We start from the raw sequence: 23057 nt of genomic DNA on the forward strand, positions 1-23057 counted from the left end.
CATCTTTTAAACGAGGTTTCTCTGCAAGTTCAGGTAATTCCTGTGACAAAGTGACCAGTGGGGATGATGCTTAAAGAGCAAACATGTTGCAATAGTCCTTATAGGAATATATTTTACTACTGTTTCCCACATTAGGACCCAAGTGTTCTGTTCCCCCTCTGTCAAGCTGTAGTGGTCTGTGCTACTCTACAGTGACTTTACAGCTCCATTGTACAATTGCTGTACCCATGTTCCCTTTGAGGGCTGCAGCTCCTGCTTGTTAATGTCCTGCACAGAGAATAGGCTGTATATTTATCAGCAATTCTCGCCTTCCTGGTGGGGCATGCTCACTGATCGAGTGGAAGATACCTTCCAATACATCTTTTAACCCCTTTGCTGCGATGTTAATTTTGCCGTGGTGCGGGCGGGCCCCTCCCGGCCATCATAAATCATGATGGGCGTGTGCTCATGACGGCCGGGAGCCATCAGAACTCCGCCCACTGAGTAAATTGCCCGCACAGGCGGGGAATTAATCGCGCATGGGCGGAGCTGCAACGTTCTGACGGCTCCCAGCCATCATGAGCACACGCCTACTGTGACTCATGACGGCCGGGAGCCGTCATGAGCACCGAAGGCATTAACAACTTTTGTGGTTCTAAAGTAAAAGTGTGCCCAAATTCGACTTTGGAATTAAAAGTATTCCAAAAGTCTTAAACAACCTTTTAGGTAGGGTAGGGATCCTTGTTATAAAAAGCAGGGACATTATAAAAAAAGATTTATATGCCCTGATGAGGCAAAAACAGCCAAAGCCATTTGTCCCCATTGCAGTGCTTCTAGCTCCATAGGCTAACATAAAAAGAAGTCCACCACAAGTGGAAAAACATAATTGAGACAAGGATCAGCAGCCTAATCACATTCGGTGTGGGACTTCTGGATATTAGGCAATTGGTTTATTGGTTCTTTTGAGTCGCCCTGAGACTTTAAGAACAGGAGGAGTCAGCAAGCCCTTAGAGAATCTGGGTGCAATGATGTAGATAGCAGGCCCAGTCCTTCTCTCTCCCGGGCAAGAAGCAGTAGGCCCACCAAGCAAAGCAGGTAGCAAAATGGCAGTCCCTCCTGCAGCACAGCAATCAGCAGGCCAACACAGCAAAGCAGTTAGCAGAGTGGCAATCCCTCCTACAGCTTGGTGCCAGCAAAGTTATGATCTGGTGGAGTCAGGGGTCTAGTACTTATACCCAGTTGTGCCGTTGATGTTAGGGAGACTTCATAGAGGCCTTTGAAGATCTCAAGTTCCCTGACTTACCTGCCCTGGCTCCAGACTCACTACAGGGGGATATGTAGCTCTTTGTGTGGGGACAGGCACAGCCCTATTCAGGTGCAAGTGTCAGGTCCTCCCTCCGAATCTACCTCATGAAGACCCATCAGCCTAGTGATGGGCCATCAGAATGCAAATATCACACCCCAACTCCCTTTGTGTGTGACTGTCTAGAGGGAATGCACACAGCCTAGCTGACACCCAACTCAACCTAGTATTCAGAGCTAGGCAGAGGCATAGAATGATTTAAGTAAGAAAATGCCAACTTTCTAAAAAGTGGTATTTTCAGACTTGCAGTTCAAAATCCAACTTCACCATAAGTTGTGATTTTGAATTGTGAGTCCAGAGACACCATACTCCAAATCTCTATCTTCTCCCAATTGGAATTTACACGTAAAATATGTTTTAAGGCACCCCAATGTTAACCTATGGAAGAGATAAGCCTTGCAGTAGTGTAAAACAAATGTAGCAGTTTTTCACTACCAGGACATGTAAAACTTAAAAGCACGCGTACTACCTTTCAAATACACTGCACCCTTCCTATAGGGCTGCATAGGCCCTACCTCATGGGTGGATTATATGTAATAAAATTGAGGGTTTGGGCCTGACGTAGGTTAACTTGCCAGGTCGAAATGGCAGTTTAAAGCTGCACACACAGGCTCTGCAGTAGAAGGCCTGGGGCATCTTTAAGGAGTTCCTGAGTGAGTGGCACAATCAGTGCTGCAGGCCCACAAGTTATGTTATGTTATGTTATTTATTCTTTTGTATAGCGCAACGGTTACTCAAAAAGAGTGTCCCGGCGCTTTAGGTAAGGAGAACAGATTTCAGAATAACACAACACAGTTAAAAGAGGTTAAAAGGCAAACAGAACAAAAAAGAGGAACTACTAGCAAACCTATTGGGAAAACAGCCAGGTTTTGAGACCTCTTCTAAAATCAAGGAGAGTAGTCGCCCCCCGCAATGGGAGCGGTAATGAATTCCACATCTGTGGGGCCAACAGACTGAACGAGCGGCCCCCGAGGCGAGCCCTCTTCACACGCGGAACAGCCGCCAAAAGTAGAGATTCCGACCTCAGCGAGCGAGCCGGATGGTAAAAGGTCAGTCTCTTTTGGAGATGTTTTGCTCCCACAGCATGGAGCGCTTTGTAGGCCAAAGTCAGAGCCTTAAAGGCGATCCGTTTGCGGATGGGTAGCCAGTGTAGCGTCACCAACAACCCAGAGACGCTGGTGCGTCTACTTAGGCCAAAGATGGCCCTGGCCGCCGCGTTCTGTGCAACTTGAAGCCTCTGCAGCAGGTACTCTGGCAGGCCCAGGTAAAGAATGTTGGCATAATCCAACCTGGAGCCTATCAGAGCCTGCACAGTCAGCCTCCTGTGCTCCTCGGACAAGAGAGGCAGAAACCTCCACAACATTTTTAAAAGGCCGAAGCAGGTGCCGGTCACCCCCAGGATCTGGGCTTTCATCGTCAGCCCCTTGTCCATCTTAACCCCCAAGTTTTTAGCCATGGGAGAAGAGCCGGACGGAGGGAACATGTCGATGGGCCACCAAGCCTGCCAGCTAGGCTCCGTATCGCACCCGAAGAAGAGTACCTCAGATTTGTCGGAATTGCACTTGAGGCTGTTCAGTTGGAACCATGAGAACACAGCCCCAAGGCAATTCTGGATACTCTCCCCGTCAAAGTCAGCCCCTTTCTCGCAAGAGAAGAGGAGCTGGGTGTCATCGGCATACGACACGATCCGGGCACCAAATGACTCCGCCACCGCCGCCAAAGGGGTCATAAAGATGTTAAAAAGGGTCGGGCTCAGTATAGAGCCCTGAGGGACCCCGACTCCCAAAGGCGGCATTACCGCGGTGTCAGATGATGTCCAGATCGTTTGCCGGCGGCCGGCTAAAAAAGATGAAAACCATCTGAGCACCGTCCCCCGCAGACCAATCTCAAAGAGTCTTGCGAGCAGGCCCTCATGGGGGACGGTGTCAAAAGCCGCCGACAAATCCAACAACACCAGCATGACTTTGCCCCCGGTATCCAACACCCCTTTAATGGTTTCAGAAACCTCAAGGAGCGCAGTCTCGGTGCTACGATTTGAACGGAAGCCCGACTGGGAGTCATGTAAGATCTCATGGGACTCCAGAAAATTGGAGAGCACCGACTGAACGTGCTTCTCCAGGATTTTTACAAGGGCCGGCAGCAGCGAGATTGGCCTATAATTGGCTGGAGCTTTCGGGTCAAGTCCCGGCTTTTTAAGCAACGGGATGACCATTGCCTGCTTCCACACTGGCGGCACCACTCCCAGACTCAACGAAAGGTTGAGAAGAGGGTGCGCCAGTGGATTAACCACCTCCGCCAATTTACCCAGGAGCTTGGCAGGGCAGGGGTCAAGCGGAGACCCAGATTTTAAATTGCCCATAAGCGCTAGGGAAGCGGAGGCTGGCAGAGATGGAAACTCAGCCAATATGGCGCCCTGCATAACTGGGGGGGGCGTACCCACCTCGGGCATCGGCAGTGTAACCGGTCCACCAGATAGAAAGGAGTCCTGGATGAGTTTGATCTTGCCTGTAAAAAAACAAGTAAGATCCGCCGCCCAGGATTCTACGGGCCCCTCTTCCGAAGCGGTAGTCCGTGGTGAGATGAATTCTCGAACAATGGTAAAGATCTCCTTACTGGAGTTCGATGCTGCTTCAATTCTCCCTGCAAGATAAGCTTTCTTTTCGAGGCGGATGTCCCGGTGGTAAGCTTTAACCACGGCCTTGTAGGCAGACCTGTCCTTGCTGTCATAATGTGCCCGCCAGGCCCTTTCGGCTATCTTGCACTGCTGCCGCGTAGCCCACAGTGCAGTGGTAAACCAAGGGGCCGAGACCCGCTTAGATGTCAGGCGGGGGGGCAAAATTGGGGCCAGGTCATTAAGCCTCTCCGTCAGCCATTCTTGCAAGGACTCCAAGTCTCTCTCTAGCTCGCCAGACAGAGGGCAAGGGTGAGTCACAGCAGCCTCAGCCAGCATCTCAGGGGTCACCCTGCTAAGTGCTCTAAAGGCTCGTCCCCGTTGCTGTGGGACAGGGATAGGCGCCCTGACATTGCCGCTGATTACAAATTTGGCAAGCCAGTGATCCGACCACAAGACCGGGAGAATCTCTTTCACCACCAAAGGAGAGGTCGAGAAGACCTGGTCAAGAGTATGCCCCTTATCGTGGGTCGGACCCTGCAAATGCGGGTAAGACCCAGCGGAGTCATAGGGCCCGATTCACAGAATGAACTTAAGACTCAATCCTAATTCACTACTATTTTGGTATTCACAGAATGCACTTACTACTTTTGGCATTCACAGAATGCACTTACTACTTTTTGGCATTCACAGAATGAACTTACTACTTTTGGTATTCACAGAAGTTAGGATTTTGTCTTAAGTTTGTCTTAAGACAGACTTAAGACAGACTTAAGACAAACTTAAGACAGACTTAAGACAGACTTAAGACAAAATCCTAACTTCTGTGAATACCAAAAGTAGTAAGTTCATTCTGTGAATGCCAAAAGTAGTAAGTGCATTCTGTGAATGCCAAAAGTAGTAAGTGCATTCTGTGAATACCAAAATAGTAGTAAGTTTAGGATTGAGTCTTAAGTTCATTCTGTGAATCGGGCCCATAGCCTCCAAAAGCTTAATGGCAGCGGGGTCCGACGGATCATCCATCCGGATGTTAAAGTCCCCCGCCACTAAGCAGTGTTCTGCTCTCAGGGCTAGACCCACCAGTACCGAATCAAGGTCAGCAAAGAACGTTCCAAGCGGACCACAAGGAGGCGATAGATGGAGCCCTGACACTTTTCAGACAGTCACCCTCAGTCACAGATCTAGGTTGAATCCATCATCATTATTTAGTTCACTTTGCCACCCCAGTTCAGACCCAGCCATATGCAAATCAGTCTTGACCCTGTCAATGTTGGGAATAGTAAAGCCAGAACTGCCTGGCCAGGTCTTCCCTGGACCAGAAACAAGCATCCTGGGACCAGTTTTGGGATAACACCCCGCATCAGCCAGGCTACCTTGAATCCAACAGCAAAGTGAGCAAGGGACCCACGTCTGGGCATACTCTGCCAACTTAGGGCAAACAAAGTAAACACCAGGAGATGATGGTTGGATGATGGCTGGAACGCAGAAACTTTTCAGACACTCACCGCCAGTCACAGACCTGGGTTGAATCCATCCTCATTCTTTAGCTCACTTCACCACCCCAGTTCTGACCAAACATATGCAAATCAGTCTTTACCCTGTCCCTCATGGTAACAGTCCAGCCCGAACTGCCAAGCCAGGCCTTCCCTGGACCGGAAACAAGAATCCTGGGGCCGGTTACAGTGTAAAATCTCTCATCAGGCAGGCTAGCTTGAATACAGTGGCAAAGTGAGCAAGGGACCTACATCTGGGCATACCCTGCCAACTTAGGGCCAACAAAGCCCACCAGTAGCATTTAATTTATACACCCTGGACACGTATAGTGCACTTTACTAGGAACTTATAAGTAAATTAAATATTCCAATTTTGGATAAGCCAGTGTTACCATGTTTTAAGTACAGAGCATATGCACTTTAGCACTGGTTATCAGTGCTAAAGTGCCCAAAATCCTAAAGACAGCAACAATTAAACCAGCAAAACAGGAGGTCAGAAGACAAAAAGTCCAGGGAAACCACGCCAAGGATGCAGGATCTAACATGGGCATTACCAATTAAAGCAAGCTTGTAGTCATTGGACACATCAGCACAATGGCAAACATTTTTTTGGTTCTGAGCTGAGAGCTTAATGCTTAGGCATTTTAAGAAAAGGCACACTATTCACACTGTAGGGGTAGCCATTTGTATATAAACTAACATTTATTTCCAGCCCACAAGAGTGTCTACATTGGCTCTAGGCAGCACATTGTGCGTCAGCCTAAGGAGAGAACAGGAATATGCCCAGGGCCGGACTGGGAACCACAACCGGCCCTGGCTAAGTGCTCGGCCGGCCCCTCCTACCCACTCGGGGGGGTTGGAAGTGCCGCCAAGATCTTTGGCCGATTTTGGTACAGGGCTGATTTTGCAATTTGGCCCTGTAACAAAAACGGCCCGCAGGGGCCCAAAACCGGCCCCCATCCGTGCCCACTATGGCCAGTTCGAGCCTGAATATGCCACTTAATTTTGAATAAGGCGTGTTCTTGCTCTCTCCTTTCACGGTGTCTTGCTGGGTTACTTTGTATGAAGTATGAAAAATCTGGCCCTAAATTGCAAAACCCTCTCATAGCTTTTCCAATAATTCCTTCAACTGAATGTCATGCTGTACCGTTGTTTATACATATTACATCGACACGTTTTTAATTGATTGTGTAACATTTTCTGATTATAAAGTTATATAACAAGTATATCATTTAAACAAATAAACATACGCCGAGGCAAGCATATCTTCTTGCTATTTGTATTCTTTTTTTTTTGCTTGGTTTGTCACTTATTGATTGCTTCTTGCCGCCCTCTGCAATGTAACTACAGTGCAAAATTAAGTATGCAAAGCATGCTCTTTCTGTGTGACAGTTTCACTAGCCTATTCCTTCTTGTTTCAGCAGGATATCTAAACAACATATTTGTGTTTTTTGCTTCTCTTAATGTCTTTAGTCTGTTTTTTCTCTCCTCACTGCTTTTCATGCATCGCTCTGCTTTTCCAAATGTTGTGTCCTGTTTCTCACCTACATGTCTGCATGAAATATCAAAGGGCAATGTAATTCCGACCCTGCTTGTTTGTAATGGAAGTCGCATGGACATGTACATGCTTATGTGTAGCTACAGCATAGGCGAATGATGACTTGCAGTAACTATACTCTACCTTTATTCTAAATTCTGGTTGTACTGTCATTACGATGCACAATGTAAAACTCAATAAACAGATTCAAACAAAAAATGTGCAGCTACAGCATTGTTGGAACCCTATAATTTCAATCTATCTAACCTTTTCCCATTGGTTTGTCTTCGAAGCCCCTCACCCTGCTGCTGGAGTCAAACAACGCAAAGGATCTTGCTTGTCTCATTTCTGGCTACTACAGACTCTTTGTGGATTCAGGGAATCCTTTATTCCCGTGGAACAGCGATAGGCTGATGCACCGTATATCGGCTGAAGAAGGTAATCATTGGTGTGGGCCCTTGTTATTTTTGTGATAAATGTTGTCTCTGCCATTTCTTCTAGACCTGGGGGTTTCTCAGTTATTCTATTGCAGCAATTAAATCTTGTGTTAGGCGGTATGTTGTCCAGGAGATCGCTTTAAGGATGCAGTACTCATCAGCAACACAGAATGATCATATATTTCCTACTGGCAAAGAAGGGAGTTGTATGTGAGTGAATATGAAGGATTGGGTGCACTAGGCAGCTTAGAACGTTTGTTCAGATCTACCCACTTCAACTTGAGACCTAACCACTTCCTTCCAATTCCCAGTTTAGTGTCTCCCAGTCAAGCTGTAAAGCTTGAATTGATAGAAGAAATGAGTGTCTCTTGTGGGTCCACTCTCTCTCTCTAGCATTTACTGGTCCTAGATTCACTGAAGACCCAGTTAGTGCTTTTATAGGTCTAGGTCATGCACTAAACTCGACTTCTCCTTTTCTTGAAAAAATATGAGATAAGAGAATGTGTCTTAGTTCTACTTGGCATTCAGAAGAGTAAAGCAATCTCTTTTAGGATCCTTGAAGACTTAATTTCCATCTATCATGAAGCTGTTTTTAATTGATTTAGGTGTTTTGTAAAGTGCTGATTGTCATCTTACAATAACTTTGTTGTGCTTTAGAAAACCTTTGACCTCAGTCAGAACGTAAATGGCAAATCTACATTCAGTTGTAGTGCTCCATAGCTCACGACCCTTGGGTAAAATCCATTATTTGTGCCCGCCATACTTCAGAAGACTTATTGGTGTCCTTGAAATATGGTTGTTCAGTGCAAAGCAACAGTTTAGAAGCTTGTTTGCATTTTCTTGTTCATGGGACATTTGGAGTTGTCACTACCTGTAGCTGTTGGCACCCTGTGTGAGTTAACTTTGGGTTATATACAGAAAACCTGTGTGAACACCAAAATCTCCATAGTCTTTTTGTCCTGCTACAGCCAGTTAAGAACCTCACTGGTGTGGAATGATGACTTTAACAGAGTGGGCTGTGGAGGTGAACCTCAGCAAGGCCTACCATTGCTAGGGGTTCGCCCTACTCTGCACACAAGTCCTCAGACCAGAAAATAGAAGTTGGAACGGAAACTGAAATAGCAAAAAGATATTTTATTAACTACATTCACAGAAAACCCTTCAGTAGTGTATGAAGTAGAACACAAGATAGAGGAATCATGGGTCTTTTATACCCACACAGGAGCTCAAAAGAAGGCGGTACAAGCACACATAGGAGAGTTACATACATAGATGGTCATACAGAAATGCACAGTCAACAAAGAAGGAGGAGCTAACAGTTGCTGACTTTAGTAGAAGTATCCTGATTGTAACAAAGTTAAGCAGGTGCATGGGCAGCTACAAACTTTTCTGAGCATGTGCAGAGTAGCAGAGGCTACGAGTAGCTAGTTCTTTGAGCAAAGCACACGGGCAAGCGACAGCGAAGAAGGAAAGAGCACATGGCGAGCACATGGTCAACAAGATGGCTGCCGGAACAAGATTGCTTCAGCTAAATGCTAACAGCAATCTCTGCCAAATTTCCACAGACGACCCTTTTAGCATTAGCTGAAGACATTCATAATCTAGAGGAATCTAAATATACATCATGTATGTCAATTTTCATTAGTCTATCAACTTCTTTGTCTAGTATACGCTGGGCATTCATTTGTTTGGTAGGTGTACAAGCAGTGATACAGATGGAGCAAAGCATTGGACCACATTGTATACATTGGCAGCATGTCAGTAGAATTGCAAATAATATACAGTGAACTGTCAATAGTTTCCAGCACCAGGTAGTGAGCAATGTCCAAAACTAACTGTCTATAGTCCATGTGCCAGTATCAGGGTGAATCTCAGCAGCAATTTTATGAAGTTTAGAGATCGCATCAAAAACTGAAGGGGCATGATCTGGAATGTATACGCAGCAGCTACTTCCAATGATGCGATAAGCACCACCTCGATCAGCCAAAACTACATCTAGAACCATTCGATTTTGGAGCACCACAATCCTTGCAATTTGTAGTTCCTCTGTAATGTTTCCAAGTGCCATAGCTGTCTGGTTGGTCACAGCTTCCACGACACAAGTCAACCGTCTGATTTTCCTGCGCTTCAAGGCAGCACCAACAAAAAAGAACAGCCCCAAAATAAAATCAACGTATTGCTGTAGTGAGGTGTCAGTCTGATCTACCTCATCATTACTTATTGTTCTTTTGTATCTGTTCTTAGAAATGTCATTAAACAATTGATAGTCCTTATGAAATGATACAGGTGCTAGAAACACAGGAGGTAACAAAAAGGACACATAACAGACTCCAGACCATCCAACAGGTAGATGGTAGTATCCCTTGTTTCCGCAGATAAAATATGTGTTATGTGAGGATGTAAAACTACTGTTATTGGTGCCCTCAATGGTCAATGGTCAAAACCTGAGTACATTTGGGGTGTGGCTTGGTGAGCCAACATGGCGGACGTGTGCTGAGCCAGCTCCATCCAGCCCATCAAACATCCAATATTTATCCTGACATCCTGGGAAGATTGACGCTATAATACACGCTTCCATGACACAGCTACTCTATCGTCCGCAGTAATTTGGGAGCTGGGTGCTGCTGTGGCGCCGAGATATGGCCGATATTAGAGTGAGGCCTGGCCAAGTAAGGAGGGCCCGGTGAGCCACGTACAGTGCAGCTGTCCTCACTCAGGGGCCGGAGGTGGATCTCTTCCCTGACCAACATGCGCACCCTGTAGCTGCGAGCTGATTGATCCTGCGGAGGAGCCCAGCCAACTGCCCGATCAGTGGAGGGCTGTGGTGCGGACAGCGGGGCTGCCGGAGCGGGACGCAGGTACCCAGCGGCTGGATCGGGCGCGGAGGTATGGCGGTGCATTTGCGGCAAGAGCAGTGGGTTGGGGCTGGGCCCCTTGACAGCGGAGGTGCCTGAGGGTGGAGGCGGCCGGCGACAGGGGCGGCCAGTCTGATCCTTGCGGTGCCCCTTCCGTTTTGGTGGCCCGGCAGGGACCAGCGGCACAGTCTGGCCACACGTGGAGCTGCCGGGAAACTGGTAGGCTGCCTCTCCCCCCCTTAATGGTGTTTTGTGCCTCCTGTGGTTGTGGCGCAGTGGTAGCGATTGGAGGCCCCCGCATCTGGTGCTGCAGCGGGGATCGGCGGCACGGCCGGGCCACGTGGGGGGCTTGCAGTGGAACCGTTGGGCTGCTCTCCCCCCTCGCTGGGATCCATCAGGTCCGCGGGGGCTCCCTTATGCTGGGGTGTTAATCTCCTCTCCCGCATTAGGAACCATTGAGGGGGATCGGCAGCGCAGTCGGGCCGCATTAGGGCTTACAGAAAGTTGCTTTGACTGCCTCTGCCCCGGTGGCGACTCACTGGGCCCATAGAGACATCAGTGCGGCCGCCGGGAGAGGGCCCAGCGCCTCATGAAGCCACAGCATAGATTGGTGTAAGTGGGGGGGATCCGTGGCATATTCGAGCCGCAAGGCGGGTGCTGCAACCGATTCCTCCACCCCACCGCCTGCTTCGGGGGTGATCCTGTGCAGGAGCTCCCATCGGCGGTCAATAGATCAGACCGCAGGAGCATGTGATAATAATAATAATAATAATCCACATTTGTAAAGCGCACAATCACCCGTAAGGGTCTTTAGGCGCTGGGGGCTGTCGGGAAGATTAAGCAAGCTATTGCCCAGAGTCACATGGTGCTGGGCTAATCTGCCACCGGTGCCGGGGATCAAACCGTGATCCCCAGATTCCGGAGTCAGTCGCCCTAGCCGCAGCGCCACACCTGATGGGCCGCAGAGGGTGCCTGCCACGGCCAGCATGTGGGACACTTAACAGGAAGGGGAGTAAGCGTGGCCTGCCTTTCTGTGACACCATAGTCCCGGAGGCTGGTGGGATCGAATATGCGTGACTAAGCGTCTCAGTGGGACGGGATCCCTGGGGCGTCCTGAGAGCCCAGGTGTGGAGGCATCTTACTGGCTGGTGCACAATCGGTGGTCGGGTCGGGCTGCGGTAGCTGACGTTATTTTTGTGTGTGGTCACTTGGTCGGATTTGGGCCAGCCTAGGAGGCTCAAGACACTGCCATGACCAGAGATAAAGGAGGAGGCAGCTCGACCAAGCAGGGGCCTATCGAAAAGTTTACTGGCCCGGGAGCAGTGGATTGAGCCTCTTGGGGTCAGCCAGGAGCTGTGCTCGCATTCTGATATTCCCTGATTACATGCAGCAGGTCAGCAGCAGCGTCAATCTTTCATGGCAGCCAAGGCCCGTCTGAGAGAGCTTAAGCTTCCATATGCCTTGCTGTTTCCGGCCCGCCTTCGAGTGGTCTTTCGCTCCCGCACTCATTTCTTCGATTCCGCGGAAGAAGTATTCAAGTGGACGGATGAAAATGTTTGGGTGAGACCTCACACACTGCCAGGCACAGAGTCAGACATCCTTGAGTGATGCAGCCCGGAGAGTCCCTCGGGGTCAACCGCCGAGGGGCATTAGACGATCAAGGTCCCGGCAGCGCTCGCAGTCCTGTGACGCCTCCTCCCGGGGGTTGCCGGCCCCGGGGAGCCAAACACTGGAACCCTAACAGAGAATGCTGGAGAAGTGTTGCGGAATTACATTTACTGATTCCCGGGATGTCCTGAACTGGGCTTGTCTTATCGTCAGGTTTGCTCTGGTGGGAGCCTTGCCAGGTGGACATGGGCTGTGAGTTGGGGATCCATTGATTGGGGCAGTGCCCATCCCACCATTGGGGATCAGGACCAGCCCTGCTGCGACAGATACTTCAATGCTTTTGAGGCATGGGGTGGGGGGTTTGGTGGGAGGGGTTTGTTTTTGTTTACAGGTTGCACTTACACTGCAGATCCGCTACAGATTGCACACACGCCACCGAGGCTCATTATTTGTGTTGAACCATGATGCCAACCCTTATGGCTAGAATCCCTGATGTTGGGTGGGGGACGCAGAGCGACCTCCGTGTTCTGAGTTGGAATGTCCGCGGGGCCCTGGACAAGATCAAGCGGGGGCCATACTTCAACACGCGACGAGGGTGAAGGCCGATATCCTCCTGTTACAGGAGACAATTCTCATGGGCACAAAGGCCCTTTGCCTGCAGCGCTATGGGTTTCAACAGGTTTTCCACGCGGGTTGTACGAGGGGGTCGCGAGGTGTGGCTATTCTGATACACAGCAGAGTCCCCTACACACATGAGCAGCAGTGGACCGACACACAGAGGCGCTATTTGTTTATTCGGGGTAGGGTTGGGGAGGATCATCTGATTTTGGGTAGTGTATATGCTCCTCCCCCATTGCAGTGGAATTTAATTGAGAGGCTGCTATCCCTGTGGGCCGAAATGCCCGACATATCGTCTGTGGTGGGCAGGAACTGGAACAATGTTATGGACACAGCCAAGGATAGGACTGGGGCTGGGGGTGGCCAGAGGAGCGCTCTCCTTACAAACCTATACTCTTTGGTGATGGGGCTGAGCTGGGTCGACACCTGGCGGGGTGGCTCAGGGATAAACCTACCTCTCAGCGGTCCATAAATCCTTCTCCAGGCTTGATTATATCTTTGTTCCTCGGGTGATGGCTAACAGAGTGGTGGCGGTGGAGATTCTGCCCCGGGGCCTTTCGGACCACTCCCCGGTATTCATAGACCTATGTATGAGTAGGGGTAGACAACCGTTTAGGTGGCGTCTGATGGAATACACAGCGCATATGGGTGAATCCATTGCCCAGTATTTGTCTGCGAATGGTCCGTTTCCAGTGCGGCCACCTTGTGGGAGGCGCTGAAGCCCACTCTGCGAGGCGTGGACATCTCTTGGTGTGCGGAGGCCCGCAGGAGTCGTAGGGAGGAGCTGACCCACGCTGAGGCAAACGTAGAGATGCTTGAGCGACAGAATCGTGAGACGGGGATCGATCTAGGGTGCAGCAGTTATTGTTGGCCCAGCAGGAGTGTGCCGCTCTGCTGATGGATGAGGCACGTCAAGTCTGGCTGGCGACGCGCAGTAGGGCGTTCCAATGAAGGGACAAGTCTAGCAAGATGCTACATCACCTTTGTCAAGGCACGTTTCACTCTCAGGCCCTACCAGTAATCTTGGACCAGGCGGGAACCCCGATTACAGACCCCCCTGCCATCCCTGAGAGTTTCGCTACATACTACGCTGATCCCTATGCCCCCCGGGAATGTCTGTCAGCCGCTACAAATAAAACATTTATCATGGATTTGCCACCCAAGGCGCTGCCGGATGAGGTGCGGAACCAGCTGGAGGCCCCCTTGACAGATCAGGAACTGGGATCGGCCCTGGGAAAACTTATTTATTTATTTATTTATGGAGTTTTATAGAGCGCGGACAAGACCCTTGCGGGTATCAGAGCGCTTTACAACAAATGATACATTTATCATGGATTTGCCACCCAAGGCGCTGCCAGATGAGGTGTGGAACCAGCTGGAGGCCCCTTTGACAGATCAGGAACTGGGATCGGCCCTGGGAGAACTTATTTATTTATTTATTTTTTTATTTATGGAGTTTTATAGAGCGCGGACAAGACCCTTGCGGGTATCAGAGCGCTTTACAGTACATGTAAAAAATAATTATAACATAAGTCCAAAAGAGTACATATAGCCAATGGGCAATCATAGAGCGGGGCATTGGAAGTGACCTGGAAAGTGAAGAAATACAGTACAGGAAAGAAGTAACAATAAAAAATAACATCACTAAGGACGACAAAAAACGGAGCAGAAAGATGATGATAAAAATGCATTGCTGAGCAATGGTAATGATAGATAGATTGCTTAGGTGGGCTAGATTGAAAATATATACAAAAGTACTTTCTGCAACAAAAGGTCCGTGGTCAAGAGGATTTTACCATAAGAATTGCTTTTACTTCCCTTTTGAAAGCTGCAGTGGAGGGGTTCAGTCTAGTTTCCGGGGGGAGGGCGTTCCAAATCCTGGGCGCCATTCCAGAAAATGAGCGTTTGTATGTTTTTTTCTTGTTGAATCTCTGAGGCTTCAATAGGAGGTTTTCAGAGCTTCTCGTGGATCTTATTCCGCCAGAAATTGTAAGTTCCTGTGTGAGGTAGCTGGGTGCATTGTGGTGAATGGCCTTATGCGTCATGCACGCTATTTTCAGGTGAATTCTGGCTTCAAATGGCAGCCAGTTTAGAGATTTGAGGTCAGGGGAGATGTGAGCCCTTCTTTTTGAGTCAGTGATGAGTCTCGCTGCCGCATTGGTAGAAGCTCTTAGGGGGGCAGTAGTAGCTGTAGGGAGGCCGCAAAGCGAGACACTACCGTAGTCCAACCGAGGAAGAACTAGAGCTTGCACCGGCAACTTGAAGTCGTTGGCCGGTAATAAGGGTTTCAGTTTCCTCAGGGTGTTGTTCTGAAAGTTTGCTCCTTTAGTTGCGTTACTAATGTGTTTCTGCATGTTGAGGTTGCAATCCAGTGCTAAGCCCAGCGATTTCGCTGAGTCCACAATAGTTGGTTGTACGTTAAATGCAGTAAGGTGTTTAATCCACTCCTGCATTATGGGGACTTTGGCAGGAGGGGCTATTAGAAGGAATTCTGTTTTTGAGGCGTTCAATTTGAGGTGGTTCTCTGCCAGCCATGTTTGGGAAAGCGCCCGGACCGAATGGGTTTCCGAGTGAGTTCTTTTGTCGGTACAATGTGCATGTGGAGGAGACCCGGGATGAGGGTGTGCTTCCCCCGGACTGGAGACACGCAGGGGTGGTGGTGTTTCATAAGCCCAGGCGTCCCCCGGACCAACATGCCTCCTACCGTCCCATCTCCCTACTAAATGTGGAGGCCAAAATCCTGGCGAAGGCGCAGTGCAATCGCCTGTTACCCCATATCGCATCGCTTGTACACCCCGACCAGGCGGGGTTTATGCCCCAGGGGGGGACCAGGCACAACATTAGGAGAGCTCAGGTGGCAGATGCGGCGATTCAACAAATTGGGGAACCGGCGGCACTACTCTTGGCAGATATGGACAGGGCATTTGACTCCCTGAGTTGGGTCTACCTGTTCTCCCTGCTCCATAGACTCAACTTGGGCCCGCGCTTTGTTTCCTATGTGAAACTCCTGTATACGGGGCTTATGGCATCTGTGCGGTTCTCCGGCGCTGCCTCCTCCACCTTCCCTATTCAGAGGGGCATGCGGCGAGGGTGTCCTCTGTCTCTATATGTCTTTGCCCTGGCCATGGAAGCCTTGGTGACCTGGGTGCGCATGGACGCCCAGGTATGGGGATTTGATTGGGCCACGGGCCTGTCCGATTGGATTGCGTTGTATGCCGCTGACGTTCTTTTTTTTTTTTTACGGCGATTGACAAGACGGGCCCACGGCTCTTGCGTATCATGCAGATTTTCGGGGCGACATCGGGTCTGTACATGAATCCCCGCAAGTCCACGCTGTGGGCGTTGGGAGGTCAGACGAGAGTGGGCACGTGGTCATCTGCAGTCCAGTCGGCTACAGGTGGTTTCGGATGTACCGGCGATTGCTTGGGAGCGTAATCTGACACCTGTGTGGGAGCGGGTTCGCGCAGACATTAAGTCCTGGTCCCGTATGCCCCTGACATTATATGGCAGATCGGCTATCTTCAAAATGGTAGCACTCCCCCGACTTCTTTACCAGCTGCAGAATCACCCGTACCCGATCCAGCCTAAATGGTTACGGCTGGTGAATTCTGTGCTAGGGCAGTTTCTATGGGAGGGGGGGAAGGTGCACGTGGCTATATGTACATGTTTTTTATCCACCTACTGTGGAGGTCTGGCATCCCCAGATCTACTCTCATATTATCAGGCCTCGCATCTGCTGGTCCTCAATGAGTGGTGGTATGGCGATAGGGGGGACCCGGCTTACGCATTAGAACATTACCTGATGGGATATCACACACTACATACACTGTTGTACTCGGCACACCTACGTAGCGCGCTGACATCAGCCACACGGGGAGTGTTTATGGTTTGGAGGCAGGCGCTGCGACTTATGGACTGGTGGAATGTTCTGACTCGGGAAACCCTATTGTGGAACAATGGGCGACTGCCCCAATTGGCAGCCCTGCCGAGGTTTCGGGGATGGGACGCCGTAGGTATCTCCTCCCTGGGTGATATTTTGAGGGGCACGACACTCAAATCCTTCCGGGATCTCCAGGAGGAGTTTCATATGCCTCATATGCCTCGGACACAATTCTATCAATATTTGCAGTTACATCATGCACTGTCCCCTAGCCTGCAGAGCCTGGAGTCCGTACCCGAATTTAGTTCCATTGAAGCAAAAGTTTTCATGGGGGATCTGCAGGAAAAGAAGCTTTCTCGCATTTATCAGTCCTTGGTTACGCACTGCTCCCCTGCACTTCGGAAGCTCCGGGGGACTGGGAGGTGGATGTGGGCAAGCTGGAGGAGGAGTATTGGACAGAGGACCTGGCAGGCCCGCGGGGGCAGCCATAGCAGCACGACTCCGCCTGGTCCAATTCAAATACCTCCACAGGATCTACTTTCCTAGGGAACGTCTGTGGCGGGCGGGTTCATTGCTTCCACGGAGTGTCTTCGCTGTGGTCAGGCGGAGGACACGTTTATCCACACGGTATGGCAGTGCACATCACTAGATGGCTTCTGGAGGGGAGTGTTCACGTGTCGGTCTGAGGTCCTGGGCTAGGAGCTTACATGCACTCCACGGCTGGCGCTACTCCATGTCATGGAGGGAGTGGGTGGTAATGTCTATAAATGACATCTCATGCTCCTAGGCTTACGTTGGCGAAACAAGACATTGCAAAGGCATGAAAGGCGACGAGGGCTCCCTCGGTGGCTGCCTAGAAAAATGGCCTGGACTTTTGCATGGGTCTGGAGCAACCCATATTTGTGGCTAAGGGTGTCCTGCGTAAACACTACAAAATATGGAAACGATGGGCGGAGTATCGGGGCCTCTGGCTGGAGCCCCCAGCGATGGAGGAGCCTTCGCTACCGGATTAAGTCTTTTGTACCACCATAAGGGGGGGAGGGAGGGAGCAGGGTGGGTGTGTGAGTCTGGATTAGGACAAATTGGTGTGAGCCTGAATTAGGACAAATTGATCTCCTCCTCACGTTGCGGATGAGACGGTGTGGGTTTAGTGCGATCTTTAGGAGGGGAGTGGGAGGGAGGGAGTTGGGGGAAAGGTGCATTTCATTAAATGCTCATATTTACTGTATTGTAGATCCTGAAAAAAGTCGTTTGCTGTCATGGTTATATTTGGTTTGCTTTGGCAGATGACTCTGGTGTGCAGAGCCCTGCGCTATATATGCGAATTGACAAATAAAATATGTTTTTCAAAAAAACCTGAGTACATTCACTTCTTCCCACTGGAATTTTCCCAACACTACTCACACACAAATCTGCTCTGGCTCTAGTGACAGCTATAGCAAATGGTCCATTACCCTTAGCAGTTCGAGTATTTGGGTAAACATAATGTGTAGAAGCATTTCCTGGTCGGTACTCCTCCATCTCCCATTTAGTCCCTTTAGCTTGCGGATCACCTTCTTCATCAGGATAACACCCTTTATTAAGATAGTAGTTTATTCTCCCTACAGCCATATCAGTACTATTATCCACTTGGGAAGCCAATAGAAGTGCAAACCAGGCTTGACCAAAACCATTATGAGAAAAAGGAATAGGAATGAAAGGTGTTCCTCCCTTTTTCTGATGAGCTGGCATCATTCCACACACCCAACAGTTAGTAATGTTCGAAGCATTGTGAGTGTGGTGCAACATCTGGATGAACGTGTTGTTCAGATAAGACTGTCTATGCTTCTGCACATGATAAGGGAGAGTAAAATAGTGGTGTTCAATGGGTGCTGGAGTAGTGGCAGTCAGTTTTGTCGAGCAGGAGCCACTTCCTCTACAACCAAAGTTATCACTGCCATAGCAACCACAGAGACAATAAATCCAGCAATAGACATTATCTTCTTGTCACAGATCCTCATATTAGTTGATGTTTTTTCCACAGGCATATTCATCTTGTTGTTGAAGTAACAAAACCGTTGGAGCTCTAAAGTCCTGGGCAGCTTTGGTTTCTTCACTAAGGGTTAAGACGGGTGTCACTACACAAAATATCCCCCCCCTCTTCAGCTCAGTTTTTTACTAACCCAGGACGGTTGCTCAACCAGTCTTTTTCAACAATACAGTTTCTTTCCGGGGCCGCAGTTGATAACGGGATATACTAGAAAGCGTATGGTCCGGGAAGACTTCCTCAGGCTCTTCAGGTGATATGGCTTGGCCTTTCTCCTTATCCAGGATGTTTCGATGGTCGATCAGGGCAGCAGGTTCCACCAGGGTAGACAGCACTCTTTTACAATGGGTAGAATGCACCCAGGTAATTCCTGTTCGTCACTCGGATCGCAGTTCTCGTCGCTAGGCGAATTTGCTCTGGGCCGCTCCACCTAGGCTCCAAGCTGCTCGACCTTTGGAAGGATCGGACCATGATATGGTTGCAGGGCCGTAGTAAGTGGTCTTCACCCTCGGACTTGTCAGGAAGAGTTTCTTGAACCTGTTGATGAATAGAAATCAAACTGTCAGTCAACTGTGAAAGGTAGTCACTCATCAAGACACATGATAAATCCTGTATGGGGCATTGCGTAGGAATTCCCCAAATATTCATAGGCCTTCCAAATACCACCTCATATGGTGTAAGACCAGCTCGTGAATATGGCACTGATCTAATGGACAACAATGCCAAGGGTAGTGCATCAGGCCATTTCAAGGATGTAGAAGCCTGGATTTTAGCTAGCTTCAGTTTGAGAGTAGCAATGTGTCTCTCCACTAGCCCTGATGATTGTGGATGGAAGGCAGCATGAAACTTCTGCTTAATCCCTAATACTTTCAGGACATACTTGTCAACTTGCCCAAAAAATGGGGTCCGTTATCACTTCATAAAAGTTTGCAAACCCCAAATCTGGGAAAGAATTATTTTAGAAGTACCTTGGATGTAGTAAGAACTGTATTATCTTTCATAGGGTATGCCTCTATCCCTTTACTGAAGGCACATACCACTACTAGGATATATTTCAGATTATTAAAGCATTCAAGCTGGATGTAATCCATTTGCAAAACTTCAAAAGGTGCAGTTGGTGTAGCAAACCCTCCTGTAGGAGTTCGTGTCCCTTTCCCAGGTTTGTACTGGAGATAAATCAAGCAGGACTGCACTATCTTTTTAGCTGTGCCGGCAATTTCTGGATGCTCCCAAACATGCGTAAGCAATTTCGTTATCGAGGAGGCTACAACATGTGCCGGCCCATGTGCCATATGAATCCTAGGTTGTAAATAGGCTGTGGGCAGTTTCCACTTGGTCATGTCTTTATTTCACCAACTTCCCTCATCATCCAATGTTCCCTCCTTAGACCATTGTTCAAGTTCTTCTGCAGAAGCAGATCTCTGCATGTCTAGCACTTCCTACCTAACTTGGTGGCAACGTTCAGCCTGTTACCTCACTACATACATAGATGTGGTGCTTCGCTGCATTGCAGTTTCACGGGCTGTGTGATCTGCGAAGGCATTGCCTTGTCCTATTTTATCAGTCACTTTCTTGTGTGCGCTACATTTAACAATCGCTATTTTCTTCGGGTATTTCAAGGCTGTCCGAAGATTGTGTACCAATTCTCTGTGCATTATTTGCATCCCATGGGATGTAAGAAAGCCTCTTTCCTTCCAGAGTAATCCAAAATCATGAGCCACTCCAAAAGCATAGCGGCTGTCAGTATAAATGTTCATAGAAAAGTCGGGACTAAGTTCCCATGCTCGTGTCAAAGCTATTAGCTCAGCTGCCTGAGCTGACTTCTGTGGAATATGAGCTGTCTCAACTACCGTCTGAAGTATTGAAATTGCATATGCAGCTGATGTTGTGCCATCTGGTAATTTCATACAGGACCCACAGTTCCCCATCAACATTTGAGAGGGGCGTATCTTGCAAATCGACGCGACCCTTTGTCTGTTCTTCAGTAAGGAATATACAATCATGAGGCTCTTGTGACTGGGACTGAGTCTCTGGATATGGCAACAGAGTAGCTGGATTCAGGGTTGAAAATCTTTTCAAAGTGATATGAGGGGCCAGGAGTGTCAATTCGTATCGGGTCAACCTAGCACTAGTTAAATGGTGCATTTTAGTTTGGGTCAAAAGGGCATCAATTTCATGGGGTTCTAACACCAACAGTCTTTGTGACAAGACTATCCCTTCACTCTGACGTATAGACACAGCTGCCGCTGCAACAGAACGGAAACACCCAGGCAATTCACGAGCAACTGGATCGAGAACAGCTGAAAAATTTGCACAAGGACGCTGTTTTTCACCGTGTGTCTGTACTAAAACTGAAAGTGCACACCCATCACTCTCGTGAACATAGAGTGTAAAAGTCTTAGTGTAATCTGGAGTGCCTAATACTGGTGCAGAACAACGAGCTTGACGCAACTGATGGAAAGCAGTCTGGCATTCATTAGTCCATGGAAGGGGCATTGAAGTGTCTTTAGTCAGAAGAGCCAATAAAGTTTGAACAATGTGAGCGAAGCCTAAAATCCATTGTCTACAAAAAGAAGTAAGACCAATGAATGCACGGACATCTTTCTGAGTACGGGGCACTGGTGTGTCTAAAATAGCTTGAATGCGGTCTGGTGTAAGTAACCCCACTCCTTAGACAGGAGGTGACCTAAATAGGTAACCTTCTGTCTACAATACTGCAATTTCTTTGGTGAAACTTTGTGATGGTGTGATGGAAGAAATGAAAGCAATGACAGCATTCCTTCTTCACACTGTTCAGGCGTATCAGCTGCCATCAAGATGTCATCGACATATTGTATGAGAGCCACCCCAGTGGGCACAGGAAAAGAAACAAGCTGTCTTTTCAACGCTTGGCTATAAACACTAGGGGGCATATTACCAAGCAATAGCGCTAATTATCGCTATTGCTTGGTTAGAGACAATAATTTACAGCTGAGCTGCGGCGATTTTTACCGCAAATAAACTTTGGTATTACCAAGGTTTATCGCAAATGCGATAAAAATCGCCGCAATGCATGAATATCGCTGAAAAGTCCGCGATATTCATGCATTACCGAGCTAATGCTCTTAGCCATGTTATCCACCTCCCATTGGATAACATGGCTAAGAACTGCTCAGGGCAGGTGTTAGCTTTTGGAGATATTCGCGCTTAGCGCGAATATCTCCAAAAGTTGGTAATAGGAGATAGCGATGTTAGCGACTGTTTTCAGTCGCTAACATCTTGGCACGCCCACTTTGCATGTCATTAGTGATAAATATCACTGACATGCAAAGTGGGGCCCAAGATGGTCGCTATCTCCTACTAGCTGTCGCTAGCCGGTGTTAGCGACAGCTAGGTAATAGGGAGATAATTTTATCTCCGCTTTCTTGGCTTTTAAAGCCAAAAAACGGAGATAAACCCCCTTGATAATATGCCCCTAAGACTTTCTGTATAACCTTTGGGGAACTCTGGAGAATATAAAGGATTGGTTATTCAAAGTGAAGCCGAACAACAGCCGGCTATCAGGATGAATAGGGATGGAAAAGAAAGCATTCTTCAAATCAGTCACAGTAAATGTAGTAGCAGTTGGAGGAACCAAGGTAAGAGGTGTCGTGTTGTCAGAGACACCGGGTATTGTGGCACTACAATCTTGTTAACTTCTCGTAAATCAACGATAAACCTGTAGATTTTAGTATCAGTGTCTTTCTTCAGAATAGGAAGGATAGGGCTATTACAAATATTGTAAGGGACTTCTCCACAACCCCCTCTTCAATCAGATCGTGAGCAATGCGTACAAGTGCTTCTTCACCTTCTCGAGAAATGTTGTATCGAGGCAATTGAGGCAAAGAAGCTCCCTCCTTTACATGAATATGCACTGGTGGAATAACCATTTGTCCCACATCAGTGTCTGAAGTAGCCCACAAAGTACTAGGGAGTGAAGCCAAAACAATATCCTCTCTAATGAGACAGGACTTCTCAGCCACAGGATAGTTATCATTCAAAATAACATGCACACTTTCTGGGGAACAAAGTATTGTAGCCCTAAAATACTAGGGCTTATCAAGACTCACAATATTGTCCGGTGTGCAGGAGAAAGCAAAAACGAACATGGAGCAGTAAATTTATCAACATGAAATGCAAGTGGTTGTGACAGTGGGCTAAGGGAAGGTATCCTATCGATGTAATGGTTAAGCCAGACAGGGGAGCCCCTGGAACCAATTTCTTAGACAAGGCGCTACAAGTAGCTCCTGTATCAACCAGAAACCGATCAGTAGAAGCCAAAACATGTGCTTGAACATAGGGACCCTTCTGATCTACTGGGACTTCAACTCATTCCTTACCTCATCCTAGGCATTCCTATGCATAAGCATAGTCCTTCAAATCCAAATTCAAATAATCAGATATTTGATATTGGTTACGCCTATCAAATGTATTTGAAGAATTCAGAGGATACCCAACAGTTTCAAATCTAGCACGATCATCCATACTGCCCCTATGTCCTGGATTCCCCGGGTGGCTTCTCATTTGTCCCCGACCATGCTGATACTGCTGAGTACGCAAACGAGGACATTCAACAGCCCAATGTCCAGTCTCCCTGCAGTAAGCGCACTGATCAGAAGACAAAGTAGCTCA

General features: G+C 48.4%; 1 protein-coding gene across 1 annotated transcript in view; it reads left to right on the plus strand.

Annotated features, from left to right (window-relative positions):
• The window catches only part of FRMPD1 (FERM and PDZ domain containing 1), a 1126186-nt gene that overhangs the window by 1018290 nt on the left and 84839 nt on the right, over positions 1-23057 (plus strand). Inside the window, exon 14 of the mRNA XM_086961871.1 lies at positions 7277-7421. Coding sequence (XP_086817997.1) covers positions 7277-7421 — 145 coding nt within the window. The remainder of the gene's footprint in view (positions 1-7276; positions 7422-23057) is intronic.

The sequence above is a fragment of the Lissotriton vulgaris genome, chromosome 3_1, assembly GCF_964263255.1.
Source record: "Lissotriton vulgaris chromosome 3_1, aLisVul1.2, whole genome shotgun sequence".
NCBI classification, from domain to species: domain Eukaryota; kingdom Metazoa; phylum Chordata; class Amphibia; order Caudata; family Salamandridae; genus Lissotriton; species Lissotriton vulgaris.